The 14,231-nt window shown below is 50.4% G+C and overlaps 1 protein-coding gene and 1 long non-coding RNA gene across 5 annotated transcripts in view; one reads left to right on the top strand and one right to left on the bottom strand.

Annotated features, from left to right (window-relative positions):
- Window positions 1–299: 299 nt before the first annotated feature.
- On the bottom strand, window positions 300–13,238 carry TEKTL1 (tektin like 1). Its single transcript, XM_011766327.2, has 7 exons — window positions 12,568–13,238; window positions 9,848–9,952; window positions 2,938–3,136; window positions 2,059–2,225; window positions 1,867–1,962; window positions 1,653–1,766; window positions 300–705 (listed from the first exon to the last, which is right to left on the bottom strand). The coding sequence occupies exons 1-7, from the start codon at window positions 13,135–13,137 to the stop codon at window positions 457–459; spliced, it is 1,500 nt and encodes a 499-aa protein (XP_011764629.1). The 5' UTR covers window positions 13,138–13,238; the 3' UTR covers window positions 300–456.
- LOC105496269 (uncharacterized) overlaps window positions 12,909–14,231 on the top strand; it is a 17,234-nt gene continuing 15,911 nt past the window's right edge. For 3 of the 4 annotated variants that reach the window (XR_011617452.1, XR_011617450.1, XR_011617451.1), the window contains exon 1: window positions 12,909–13,480. This is a non-coding gene — a long non-coding RNA (uncharacterized lncRNA). Of the gene's footprint in view, window positions 13,572–14,231 lie in introns of all 4 variants that reach the window. The other variant, XR_011617455.1, reaches the window with a different exon arrangement.

The following is a 14,231-nucleotide window of genomic DNA, read 5'->3' as shown; positions in this document are numbered from 1 at the left end:
TGACCTCAGGTGATCTGCCTGCTTCGGCCTTCCAAAGTGCTGGGATTACAGGCGTGAGCCACCGCGCCCCGCCTACAACCACCATTTGAAGTGGGTGCTGTCATGCTCCTCATTTTACAGATTGGAGAGACCAAGGCCAGAGAGGGACAGTGACTTGCCCAAGGCCACATAGCTTGAAACTGAGAAGGTGGGATTTAAATCCCAGCCATCTGGCACCCAAATCCATTCTGTTAACTACCAGGATATGCTGCTATAACGTGTCCTAGGGTAAGTGGTTGACATACAGTAGGTGCCTAATACATGATAATTATTGTTATTTTTAATTATAATTCTCCTAGAGGGCACTTGGAGGGAGGGTGCATCAGGGGAGAGAGAGGGCCCCATGGGGCTATGTCTGCTCTCTGAGGTCCCAGCCAGTATCCAACCAGCCAGCTGGGGCGGGGGACGCTGGGGTCACTAGGGGTCGGTGCTGCTCTTGCTGCGCGGCGGCGGCGTGCGCGGGTCCCAGTCATTAACCAGGCGCTGAGCCTGCTCGTAGCACACGTGCGGTTGCCGCTGGCGCAGGCGCAGGCGCACCACGCTGCCGTCCACCTCATGTCCGATGGTTTTGCAGTTGAGGCCCCAGGTGAGGTTCTTGTGCGTGGCGAGCAGCTCGTCCAGGTTCTTTTCCAGGTGCGTGATGTGGCGCTGCAGCTTGTCGGTGCCCTGGAGAGGGAGCAGGGCAGACCCGTGAGCCAGAGCAGAAGGCAGGCAGCTACCTGGGGTGGGCAGGCACCCCTGCACCAGGTGTGTGTGTAAGGAACACAGCTGAGGAGGGGAACACAGCTGGGTGGGCCAGGTGCGCCTGAAAAAACAAAAACAAAACAAAAAACCGTGACAGGGCAGGCTGGCAGGCTAAGGGAGGGGAATGCATCTAGTCAAGATGTGTAGGAAGGAGCCTCCTTAGGAAGTGGGCTTAATAATAACAGCTCAGGGCCGGATGCGGTGGCTCACACCTGTAATCCCAGCACTTTGGGAGGCTGAGGCGGGCAGATCACCTGAGGTCAGGAGTTCAAGACCAGCCTGGCCAACATAGCAGAACTCTGTCTCTACTAAGAATACAAAAATTAGCTGGGTGTGGTGGCACACACCTGTAAGCCCCAGCTACTAGGGAGGCTGGGGCAGAAGAATGGCTTGAACCCAGGAGAGGAAGGCTGCAGTGAGCAAAGATTGCACCACTGCACTCCAGCCTGGACGACAGAGTGAGACTCTGTCTCAATAATAATAATAGTAATAACAACAACAACAGCTCGGCTGCTTTAAGGGTATTCTATGGAGGTGCCATGCTACACGCCTTTCATGCCTGAACCCATCTGTTCTCACCACCACTATCTGAAGTGAGTGCTGACGTGCTCCTCATTTTACAGGTTAGAGAAACTGAGGCCAGAGTGGGACAGTGAGGGTGTGTGTGAGAGGGGAGGACAGGGGTTGAGGGGACTTATTTGAGCCACGTGTGGGTACTGAAGCCCCCTCCCCTCCCCACTTCGTGGCAGGAGTTGAAGGACAGGCCGACTTGGGTGAGCGGGGAATCATACCTGGTCCAGATGTGCTTGAGGAAGGAGCCTTACCATTGGCGCAGCTGCGCCTACAGGGGTATCGGGGAGGGGGTTTACCTGCGCGAGGCGCGCAGCCTCAGGGAGTTGGGTGCCCACGTGTCTCTGGTACATGCGAACCAGGGGTCTGTCCAGCTTTTCTCCAGTCTCCAGGTAAACTTTCGACAGAGGACCCTGGTGGGGTGCGGGTGCGGTGTGCAAGAGCATTGAAACGCAGTCTCCACCCACCGGCACCCCTGCCTCCACCTCCCAAGGCTCTCACCCCGAACCGTACCTTGATGAGACCGTGGGTGGTGTACATCTCTTGGTTGTATTTCGTACACCGGTGGATAGTTCCCCTCATCAGTCCTAACGTCATAGTTAATCTTTCCTGGGGGCAGGGAAGCGCAGGGGGATAACGCTGGTTCCCAGTCCCCTTCTCCTGCCCTGTCCCGTCCTTGCCCGCAGCCGCAGGTAATGCGCTCACCTTCAGCTCCAAGGTCTCGCTCGCCTTCTGCGCCAGCGAGGCGCACACGCGGTCGCTTATCTGCAGCTGTTGCTCCTGGACGTCCACCACGTTCTTTGCCATTTCCACCAAGGTGTCCTTGGACTCGACCAACAACCGCTTGGCTTCATTTAGCGCCAAGGCGCACTCTGTAAAAGCCCAGGACGCGCTTGGGGGCGCCAAGCCCCTCCGTTCCCAGAGTCCCTGTCCCTCTCTCTATTCTCAGGTGGTGGTGGGCCCTGGGCTAGGGGGTTTTATTGAGGGACTGGGTGAAAGCCCAAGGGGCGCGGGGGATAGTGTAAGTAGCGTCTTGGGTTGGTTTCCTTAGAAGCAGAGCCCGTGACCTGTAATCCCAGAACTTTGGAAGGCCGAGGCGGGCAGATCACTTGAGGTCAGGAGTTCGAGACCAGCCTGGCCAACATGGTGAAACCCCCGCCTCTACTAAAAATACAAAAATTAGCCAGGCGTGGTGGCGGGCCCCTGTAATCCCAGCTACTCAGGAGGCCAAGGCAGGAGAATCGCTCGAACCTGGGAGGCGGAGGTTGCAGTGAGTTGAGATTGGGTGATTGTACTCCAGCCTGGGTGACAGAGCATGACTCTATCTCAAAAAAAAAAAAAAAAAAAAAAAAAAAAAAAAAAGGAGCAGAGCCTGTGAATGACTGAGTCCTCAGTGAGTGTGAGCAGGAGAGCACAGGGGGAAAATTGAGTAATAATGTGTGCTTAGCAAGATAGGCTTTCAGTCCTCCCATTGGCTCTAGGGCTATTTCCCAGGAAAGGGACAGCCAAGTGGATGAGGGGCTGCACTGACAGTCAAGGAGATCTGGGTGGGCACCAATACGACCCAGTACAGTGGACTCCTACCTGGGGTATAGGTGCCCACAGGGTCTGGAGGAGGCGTTTTCTGACCCTGCGTGCGTGGGGTGGGGGCCCGGGAGAGGTTCACCCATGAGTGGCGTCCGGCCTGCTCTAGAACCTTGTCCAGAGGCTGGTTCATGAGGTCCACGGCTTGCAGCCGCTCCTTGAAGCAGAAGTTCAGGGTGTCTCGGCAGGAGGCCAGGGTCTGGGTGGAGAAGGGAGGAGGAGAAGGCAGAGTGAGAACTGGGAGGTTGAGGGAAGTGGATGAAAGTGATTTCTCTGCTGCAGGCTTGAGGCTTATAGGCTGTAAAGCATTTCTACCTCTAAACAGAAACTGACCCTCTCATTTTTTCTTTTAAGAGACAAAATCTTGCTCTGTCATCCAGGCTGGAATGCAGTGGTGCCACCATAGCTCACTAAAACCTCAACATCCTGGGCTCAAGAGATCCTCCTGCCTAACCCTCCTGAGTAGCTGGGACTACAGGAGTAAAGCACCATGCCCTGCTAGTTTTAAAACTTTTTGCAGAGAAAGGGTCTGGCTATGTTGTCCAGGCTAGTCTTGAACTCCTGACTTCAAGCTATCCTCCTGCGTTGACCTTCCAAAGTTTTGGAATTACAGGCGTGAGGCAGTGTGCCTAATATTTTTGATACTGGTAAAGGCTTTTACTTATAGATATATATATGTGTGTGTGTGTGTGTGTGTGTATATGTGTGTGTGTGTATATCCTTTTGAGACACAGTCTTACTCTGTTGCACAGGTGGTAGTGCAGTGGTTCAGTCATAGCTCACTGCAGCCTCAATCTCCTGGGCTCAAGTGATCCTCTTGCTTCAGCCTCCTGAGACAGCTAATTTGTATTTTTTATTTTTTTTTTGTAAAAGCAGGGTCTCACTACGTTGCCTAGGCTGGTCTCAAACTCCTAGGCTCAAACAATCCTCCTGCCTCAGCCTCCCGAAGTTTTAGGATTACAGGTGTGAACCACTGTGCCTGGCCTGGAACTATTTTTTAATTTAATTCATTCCCCCAATGTTCCGGATAAATATTTTCTTTCATGAAATCTTTTTTAGGAGAGACATGCCTATGTCTTATGAAAAAAGATTTTTTCCTCCTTTGACTCACGTCACACCACCCCTCAAGGTTTACTTTATTATTTTTACTTAAATTTTTGTTTTTAATTGAATAATAATTGTATATATTTATGGCATGCAATGTGATGCTTTGATTTGTGTATGCAATGTGGAAGGATTGTATCAAGCTAATTAACTTATCCATTTTCTCACATACTTATCTTTTTTTTGTAGTAAGTTCACTTAAAATGTATTCTTTTCCACTTAATTTTCCCAGCTTTATTGAGGTATAATTGACAAATAAAAATTATATTTATTTAAGGTGTACAACTTGATGTTTTGACCTATGAATATACTGTGAAGATACCACTGCATTCAGGCTGGGTGCGGTGGATCATGCCTGTAATTCCAGCACTTTGGGAGGCCAAGGTGGGAGGACCGCTTAAGCCCAGGAGTTCGAGACCAGCCTGGGCCACATGGTGAAACTCCACCTCTACAAAAAATGCAAAAAATTAGCCAGGTGTGGTGATTCACATCTGTAATCCCAGCTACTCAGGAGGCTGAGGTGGGAGGATCACCTGAGCCCAGGAGATTGAGGCTGCAGTAAGCCATGATTGCACCAGTGCACTCTAGCCTGGGCGTGAGACACTGTCTAAAAACAAAAACAAAAACAATCATGAACAGTACAGTTTCCTCAATAGCCATTACAGATAAACACATAGATGAGTGGGTGGTGCTGATAGATATTCCCTTAAATGTGGCTTTTAGAGAAGGGAAGGTGTGTTAAGGTATGGGAACATGGAAATATGAGTCAAAGGTCAGGCAATTCTGCTTACATTTTTCCCAGGTGCTGGGTGTTCACTTGGATGTCAGGTAATCCAGGAAAGTAATATGTGTATATTTTCAGATAGGGTCTCACTCAGTCTCCCAGGCTAGAGTGCAGTGGCATGATCACAGCTCACAGCAGTCTGGACATCCTGTGCTCAAGTGATCCTCCCACCTCAGCTTCCCAAGTAGCTGGGACACAGACACATGCCACCACACTGGCTAATTTTTTAAAAAAAATTTTGTAGAGATAAGGTCTTACATACTATGTTGTCCAGGCTGGTCTCAAACTCCTGGGCTCAAGCGATCTACTCACCTTTAGCTCTCAAAGTGCTGGAATTACAGGCATGAGCTGCTGTGCCCAGCTAGAGAAATTCTTAAGACTTTTATTCACGAAGTTGTCTTCTGTTTATGGCACTGTGCATAATAACCAGGTAAAAGTGAGTCTGCTCATTTCCAGACAGATCATGCAATGGTACGATCTTGGCTCACAGCAACCTCCACCTCCCGGGTTCAAAGGATTCTCTTGCTTCGGCAAGAGAATGAGTAGCTAGGATTGAGTAGCTAGGATTACAGGCATGTGCCATGATACCCAGCTAATTTTTGTACTTTTTAGTAGAGACAGGGTTTTGCTATGTTGGCCAGGCTGGTCTCAAACTTCTGACCTCAGGTGATCCACCCCCCTCGGCCTCCCAAAGTGCTGGGATATGGATTGGTTCTGAGAAATTGGTTTCCTTCGTCACTTCATTCTTGACCCTTTCCTGTTCTTTTATTTTGAGACAGGGTCTTGCTATATTGCTCAGGCTGGTCTTGAACTCCTGGGCTCAAGTGATCCTCCTGCCTCAGCATCCCAAAGTATTGGAATTACAGGTGTGAGCCACCACACCCGGCCTCTTGCCAGCTCTTGTTGTTGTTCTTGGGAAGAAGCAGTTTCCAAGTTGAAGCTCAGACATCTCCTACCTCCTTACCCAGTTCAGAAGCCTTCAGTGACTCTTTGGGGTTGGGGTGAGGGGAGCGGTAAGAGACAGCAACAGCTTCCCTGTGCTGGGTGTCAATTGCTTGGTTTCTGTGCCTGGCTCTGTTCTGGCACCCTGAGAAAGCAGCCTGTCTCATGCATTTCCCCACTGTAACATGGAGAGCTGGCACTCACTCTACCCACATCTTGATCTTCCTGTGTCACCCCCTTGATTCTCAACTGGCACTCATTTCATCCCCACCCCTAGACTTGAAGTCTCCCTTCCTCTGCTCTTATCAATATTAAGAGACTGCTATTCTCCGAGTTCCCCCCTCCCACCAGGCTGTATCTCATCTGGACAGCATCCTGCCATTGAAATCTTACTTCCTCCACAATAAAACGAAACATATCATATTCCTTTGATATTTGCAATTATTTGAGAGTTACATCAAAACAAGTCATTTGCACATGTATACAGCCTTATAAACACTCTCCATCAAGATATACAATATTTCCATCATGCCATACATTTTTCTGGCTCCCCTTTCCTCTCTCTCTCCCTGACCACCTCCAGTAAGATGACTTGGAGATTAGTTTTACCTGTTCTAGTCCTTCCTTTCTTCATTCATTTGTACAGAATCTGGCTCTGTCTCCCGGGCTGGATTGCAGTGGCATGATCCTGGCTCACTGTGGCCTCAAACTCCTGGGCTCAAGAGATCCTCTCAGCTCAGCCTCCTAAATAGCTAGGACTACAGGTGCATGCTAACCATGCCCAGTTATTTTTTAAACATTTTTGTAGAGATGATATCTTGCTATGTTGTGCAAGCTGGCCTCAAATTCCTAACCTCAAACTCCTGGCCTCAAGCAACTCTCCCGCTTGGGCCTCCCAAAGTGCTGGGATAACAGATGTGAGCCACTGCGCCCAGCCGAGTTTTGCCTGTTCTTAAGGAGTTGATAAATTTCCATCCTATGGATGGGTGACCTGTTTTTGTAAGTAAAATTTTATTGAAACACAGCCATGCCCATTCGTGTGGATATCATTTCTGGTTGTTTTCATGGCACACTGGCCAAGGTGAGTAGTTGGGGCAGAAACAACACAGTACACAAGGCAGAAAGCATTTACTAACTGTACCTTAAAGAAAACTCTTGCTGAATCTAAAACTTCACATAAATGGAATCCTATAGGGTGTATACTTTATGTCCAGCTTCTGTCTCTGAATGTGATATCTTTGGGATTTATTGATTGGGTTAAAAAGTGGACTTAAAAAGTCTTTTGTTCATGAACTCAACCATTAATTCAACCCCTACTGATGCCAGGCGATGTGTCAGTTGATGAAAATACAGTGACCAGCAAGACAGCTGTCCAGGCCGGGCGCAGTGGCTCACGCCTGTAATCCTAGCACTTTGGGAGGCCGAGGCAGGAGGATCATGAGGTCAGGAGTTTGAGACCAACCTGGCCAACATGGTGAAACCCCGTCTCTACTAAAAATACAAAAATTAGCCGGGTGTGGTGGCAGGCACCTATAATCCCAGCTACTCGGGAGGCTGAGGCGGGAGAATTGCTTGAACCCAGGAGGCGGTGATTGCAGTGAGCTGAGATCACGCCACGCCACTGCACTCCAGCCTGGGCAATAGAGCAAGACTCCGACTCAAAAAAAAAAAAAAAAAAAAAAAGGCCACGGTGCAGTTCAGCACCACGGACAGCGTTCCACCAGCCCCTGAGTCTTCTACCTCGTCCACAGACAAAGCCTTGACCCTCAGCCTGTCCCTTCTTCTCCCCTCCTTCCCACCCTCCAGTCAACACATCCTTGCTGAACTTTGCTACGTGAAATATAATTTAGTACTGAATCTGTCTTCAAGGTCCAATGCTTGTTCAAATGCAGTTTAGCTGAGGAGCCTGCCTGGAGTCAACATGAGCAAGTTGACATACGCAGATAAGATGCAGTGGACTAGAGAAATGGGTATCTAGAGGGGCATGTAGATCAAGAGAGGTGGGCTTTCTATTGTAGTAAAATAGATATAACATGTTGCCATTTTAACCTTGTTAAGTGTACAGTTTAGTGGCATTAAGTGTATTCGTACTGTTGTGCAACCATCATCTCCAATAAGCTGATTTGGAGATTAATTTTACTTGTTCTGTTCCTTCCCTCCTTCCTTCATTCATTTATATAGACTCTTGCTCTGTCTTCCAGGCTGGATTGCAATCCATCTCCAGAACTTTTTCATCTTCCCAAACAGATCTGTACCCATTAAAGAATAACTCTCCTTTTGTTCATTGGTGACAATGGGCCAAGAGAGAAGGAAATGATGATGATGCAGAAGGGTGGAAGGGTGGAATTATAGGATTGACAGAGGAAAAATGAGAGAGGTTCCCTTTGGTGGTTTTCATTAAAATCACTGTAGAGCAAGGAAGGCACAGAGAGAGAGAACTGAAGGAAGAGAAGGTATGAAATCACTTGCCCAGCAGGTCAGCAAGTCTTCTAGAGACTTAAGGCGAGGTCTGTGGGAAAGGTTTGAGTGCCAATTTGAAGTTTGACTTCATGATTTTAAATTGAAACAAATCTGATTGGTGGTATTTTTCTCCAGCAATATTCAGACCAGATCCTGCCAAGCAGCCTGTCTCTGTTTCTGTCTACATCTGTCCTTTCCCACCTCTCTCTCTCTCTTTCAGAGACAGGGTCTTCCTCTATCACCCAGGCTGGAGTGCAGAGGTATGATCATGGCTCACTGCAGCCTTGAACTCCTGGACTCAAGCAATCCTCCTCCCTCAGCCTCCTGAACAGGGACTGCAGGCAAGTACAACTGTGCCTGGCTAGTTTTATTTTATTTTAAAATAGAGATGAGGCTTTGCTATGGTGCCCAGGCTGGTCTTGAACTTCTGGCCTCAAGAAGCAATCCTCCTGCCTTTGCCTCCCAAAGTACTGGGATTATGGGCATGATCTGCTTCCCTCTTTATAGCCCTTTGCTCCCACGTCCATCCTCAGGGGCTTCTCCCTTCTCTGCCTCCGACTTCCTGGAAGGTTATTTCAGGAATCATTAGATTTAAAGGAATATGACAGCAGCCAGAAGATATGCCCTACTCAAGTTCAGCACCGCGGACAGCGTTTCACCAGCTCCTGAGTCCCCTGCCTCGTCCACACCCTCGTCTCCCAGCCTGTCCCTTCTTCTCCCCTTCTCCCCACTCCCCAGTCAACACAACCTTACTGAACTTTGCTACGTGAAATATAATTTAGTTCTGTATCTGCCTTCAAGGTCCAATGCTTGTTTAAATGTAGTCTAGCTGCGGAGCTCTCTGTATAAAAGCAAGGAAAGTTCAACAGCAGTAAAAGACTTGACAGTTCAATCTCACAATAGGAAATAAAACAAGTCTCCAGCCTGTCTTTTCTTTGAATGCCTCTAGAATGTTAACTCTTCAAGGGCCAGGCTAGTTCTTTCTCAGTCACCAATTTATCTATGATGCCAAGCTCAGTGTCTGGGAAGCAGGTACTAGATTAGTATTTATCAAATGGATGAGTTGAAAGCACACAAGTTGCCAGCAATCCCTAATAGGTCCCAAAGGCCTCCGAAGTCTGGCTGCTCTTTCCCCTTCATTTGCACCCTCATGAAGAAGTTCTCGTTGCAAGTGCAAAGGATGCAGCGAGAGATCAAGTCTGGCTGAAGCTGGAGCACGTGTTAGAGTGCAAAGATCTAGACTCCAGTCACCTGGGCTGAAACCACAGCGCTGCCATTGATGGCTTTGCTTATTAGGTGAGGTCGTCTCTCTCTGAGTCTCAATTTTCCCATCTCTAATGAGGAAATCATAGTTTCTGCTTCACAGGACAGTCTTAACGAGTGGATTCAATGACTGCACAGGGTTTGGTACAGAGTGGGTGTTCATGGTTATTCTGAGACCCAACTTCATCTCCCATGGCCTCACTTTTTCCATTTCACAAAGTGAAATGCAATGAATATCTGGTCAGTGTGGCTCGAAGGAATTGCTATTGTGACAGTCCCCAGGTCAGAGCGATTTGTCCATTAGGCAGACAGGGATCCCCCTCCAGCCCCTGTAAGTTGTCCTCAGGCACCCCTAACCTTGAGTAGGACCTCTGATTTTTCCATATCTTTCTCCATTTTCCTCTTCATGCTTTTCAGCTCCTCTTTCTCCCATGTAAGCATACTGTCAGCTTTGTCAGGGATCTAGAAAACAAGGAAAGAATCCCTCACATCCTTGGGAAAGGGCTGGGAAGAGATTTCTCTTTCCAGGGTGGTAGAAGGTTTGCCAGCCTCATAAACTCTGAGTTTGAAGGATGAAGTTGGGGGTACTCCCATCCTTTGGGTGAGGTGTCTCCCTATTTGAGAAGGTTTGATTTTTTCAGTGGGCTCTCTCATTTGGGTTTTTTTGTTTGTTTGTTTTTGTTTTTTTTTTTTTTTGAGACAGAGTCTCGCTCTGTCGCCCAGGCTGGAGCGCAGTGGCGCCATCTCGGCTCACTGCAAGCTCCACCTCCCGGGTTCACGCCATTCTCCTGCTTCAGCCTCCCGGTTAGCTGGGACTACAGGCACCTGCCACCGCGCCCGGCTAATTTTTTGTATTTTTTAGTAGAGACGGGGTTTCACTGTGTTAGCCAGGATGGTCTCGATCTCCTGACCTCGTGATCCGCCCGCCTCGGCCTTCCAGAGTGCTGGGATTACAGGCGTGAGCCACCGCGCCTGGCTACTTGGAGGGTCTTGCTGTCTGGAGCTTGAGATTGGGGGCTTCTCTCTTTTACAGATAGGAGCCCAGGGGGCTGAGATGAAGGTGTCTCAACTTGGGGGAGGGTTGTTCTCACCCCCTGAGACTGGGAGCTGGGCACCCCTTCCTCAGTGATGGTCTTATCTCCTCTCCCTGGCTACAGGTGGAGGGATCATATCATAGGGATGATGAGGGCTTACCTTTTTGGAGTCTTAATATTTGGATCTGGGGGCTGAAGGTAGGAATCCCATTCTGTGGGTGGGGTCCCATCTCTCCCCCGGGAGGCTGGAATTTTTGTACCTTTTGGGGTGGGGATTTGAGGTTTCACTTTAAGGGGAAGATTCACCGGGACTGGTACTAGAGGTCTCATTCTTTCTCTCTGGATGGGGCCTCAACCTTCGGGTGTGAGGGTTGGGAGTCTGAAGTCTGTCTCTGCAGGGAGGACTTCTTCCTTTCACCACAGATGAGGTCTGGGGGCAGGGATTTTCACTTCCTGAAGCCAGGGGAGTTGGGTTTTATTTCACATTCTAGGGAGAGTTTCACCTGGGTTGGGACCAGGGTATCAGCTGCTCTCCTCAGCTGGGAGTTGAAAGAGTGTTTTCACTAGGACTGGGGCACTGAGGGTCTCACACCTATGGAAGGGTCTTACCCTCTGAGCCTGGGATCTGGGTGGATGATTTTATGCTTGGACTGAGGGCTGTGGGTTTTACTTTTTGGGGGGATTTTCATGGAGTCTGAATCAGGGGCTGCACCCTCTCTTCCTGGCTGGGAGATTTGGATAATTTTCTCCTCTGGGGCAGGGAAGCTGAGGATCTCATCTCCTTGGACAGGGCTCACTCTTTGGGTCATGGGGGCTCAGGCATCTCGTCCTGGGCCTGTCTCCATCACCTTTTTTTTGTTTGTTTGTTTTTGAGTCTCACTATCTCCCAGGCTGAAGTGTAGTGGCCCTATCATATTTCACTACAGCCTTGAACTCCTGAGCTCAAACAATCCTCCTGCCTCAGCCTCCCAAGTAGCTGGGACTAGAGGCATGCATCACCATGCCTGGCTTTTTTTTTTTTTAAACTTTGGTGCAGACAGGGTCTTGCCGTGTTGTCCAGGCTGACCTCAAACTTCTGGCCTCAAGCAATCCTCCTGCCTTGACCTCCTGAAGTGCTGGGATTACAAGCACAAACTACCACACCTGGCTAATTTTCCTCCAATTTTTTGAGAGATGGGATCTCACTGTGTTGTCCAGGCTGGATTGCAGTTGGTCTGATTATAGCTTACTGCAGCCTCAAACTCTTGGGCTCAAGCAATCCTCCTGCCTCAGCCTCCAAGTAGCTGGGACCATAAATGCATGCCACCACGCTGGGTCATTAAATTTTTTTTTTTTTTTTTTTGTAGAGACAGGGTCTCACTATGTTGCTCAGGCTGGTCTCCAACTCCTGGACTCAAGTGATCCTCCTGCCGTGGCCTCCCAAAATGCTGGGATTACAGGTGTGCACCACCACCCCCAGCTAACTTTTCAAATTTTTTGGTAGAGACAAGTTCTCACTTGTCACCCAGGCTGGAGTACAGTGGTGCCGTCGTAGTTCACTGCAACCTGGAAGGCCTGGCCTCAAGCAATCCTCCCACCTAGGCCTCCCAAACTGCTGGGAATACAGGCGTGAGCTACTGCACCCGGCCCTCAACTTCTTTGCCCTTATTCACCAGAGTTGGGTGTTCTCTCTATGGAAAGATTTTTAAAAAAAAATTTTTTTGAGATGGAGTTTTGCTCTTGTTGCCCAGGCTAGAGTGCAATGGTGTGATCTCGGCTCACTGCAACCTCTGCCTCCCGGGTTCAAGTGATTCTCCTGCCTCAGCCTCCCAAGTAGCTGAGATTACAGGCATGCGCCAGTAGGCCCGGCTAATTTTGTATTTTTAGTAGAGACGGGGGTTTCATCATGTTGGTCAGGCTGGTCCCGAACTGCTGACCTCAGGTGATCCATCAGCCTCGCCCTCCGAAAGTATGGAAAGGATTTTTCCGGGGCTGAACACTGCATAACGAAGGCCTCAGTCTTTGCAATTAGGCTGGGGTTGGGGGCGGGGAGGAGGGTCCCACCTTCTCAGACTTGGGCCTGTAGCCCCGCAGCTTGACACTCTGCTGGTTAATAAGCAGGCCCTTGCGCACTTCGCTGAGCCTGTGGTCGGTGACCTCGCGCTGGCGCAGCAGCTGTCGCACCCGCCCGTTAATCTGGTGCTGCGCGCGGCCGAGGCGGGCGGCGGTGAGGCGCGCTCCACGCGCGTGCGCGTGCACCACCTCGGTGGTCTGCAGGGCGCGCGCTTTGCGGTGCAATGGTAGCGGCAGGCGGGCGTACCAGGCGGGCGGCTTCATCTTGCCCTTCCACAGCGTGACGCCCTCGCCTGGCGGCGGCTTCTCCACGGTGCCGCCGCCTTTGAGCATCTCCACGCGGAAGCGCCAGGGCTGGATGTAGGCGGCGCGGCCGAGGTGGTGCGCCACGTTCGGGTCCAGCACGCTGTCCTTGGGCTGCCACATGGTCACCGCCTCCTGCCCGCAGCGATCCGTCAGTATGTGCGCGGTTCTCGACAGGGCCTGAGCTGCCTCGCGCCATGCTGGGGCCCCAATGCGTGTGTCCTGGCTGCGCTCTACCGGGGGTGCCAACACGCGCATGGTCCCTGCTTGGTCCCTCGGCCTGGCTGGGGACCCCCAGGCGGATCAGAAGGGACCCCAAAGACACACAACTCTTTCCTGGCCTGTGGAGAGAGTGTACTGAGAGCGCCCGTCACCATAGCGATGGGCGCAACAAGGAAGGTGGAATTCCAGAGGTGGGGGGGAGGAGTAGGATGGAATCTTTGCTTTGGAACTTGGCCTAAGTGCGTTGGCATCCTGACTCCTTGAGAAAGAGCCGGTCTGGCGTCCCTCTCGCCGTTGTTTCCAGCAGCGTGGCCCTTCTTCCAGCTTTAGGATGTCCTAAGCCCTTCCAGCTGTCCAGGTCACACTCTGTCACATGTCGGTAAGCATGGAAGAAGGGCCATGCTTCTCACCAGGCATTCCTCTCGCTGTTACCTTCCAGCACATGGCCTGTCTTTCAGCTTCAGGATGTCGTAAGCGCTTTCCCACTTGGAAGCTTGGGACTTGCTGTTCCCACTGGTAGAATTCTCCCATGGCTGGCCACTTTGCAGTCTTCAGCTTTCTGCTGGCTGGGTTCTTGGTGTTCTTGACTACCCAAAAGTAGCTCTTTTAGTCTTACCTCTCCTCTCCTCTCCTCTCCTCTCCTCTCCTCTCCTCTCCTCTCCTCTCCTCTCCTCTCCTCTCCTCTCCTCTCCTCTCCTCTCCTCTCCCCTTCCTCCCTCCCTCCCTCCCTCCCTCCCTCCCTCCCTTCCTTTCCTTCCTTCCTTCCTTCCTTCCTTCCTTCCTTCCTTCCTTCCTTCCTTCCTTCCTTCCTTCCTTCCTTCCTTCCTTCCTTCCTTCCTTCCTTCCTTCCTTCTTTGCTTCCTTCCTTTCCTTTCTTTTTTCTTTTTTTTGAGACGGAATCTTGCACTGTCGCCTGGGCTGGAGTGCAGTGGTGTGATCTGGGCTCACTGCAGTCTTCACCTCTCAGGTTCAAGAGATTCTCCTGCCTCAGCCTCCTGAGTAGCTGGGCTTACAGGCACCCACCACCATGCCCAGCTAATTATTATTATTATTATTATTTTTTTTTAGTGGGGACAGGATTTCACCATGTTGACCAGGCTGGTCTCAAACTCCTGACCTCGTGATTCTCC

The sequence above is a fragment of the Macaca nemestrina genome, chromosome 20 (assembly GCF_043159975.1).
Source record: "Macaca nemestrina isolate mMacNem1 chromosome 20, mMacNem.hap1, whole genome shotgun sequence".
NCBI lineage: Eukaryota > Metazoa > Chordata > Mammalia > Primates > Cercopithecidae > Macaca > Macaca nemestrina.
Note: the sequence above shows the minus strand (reverse complement) of the source record. Positions and strands in the feature narration are given on the sequence as shown.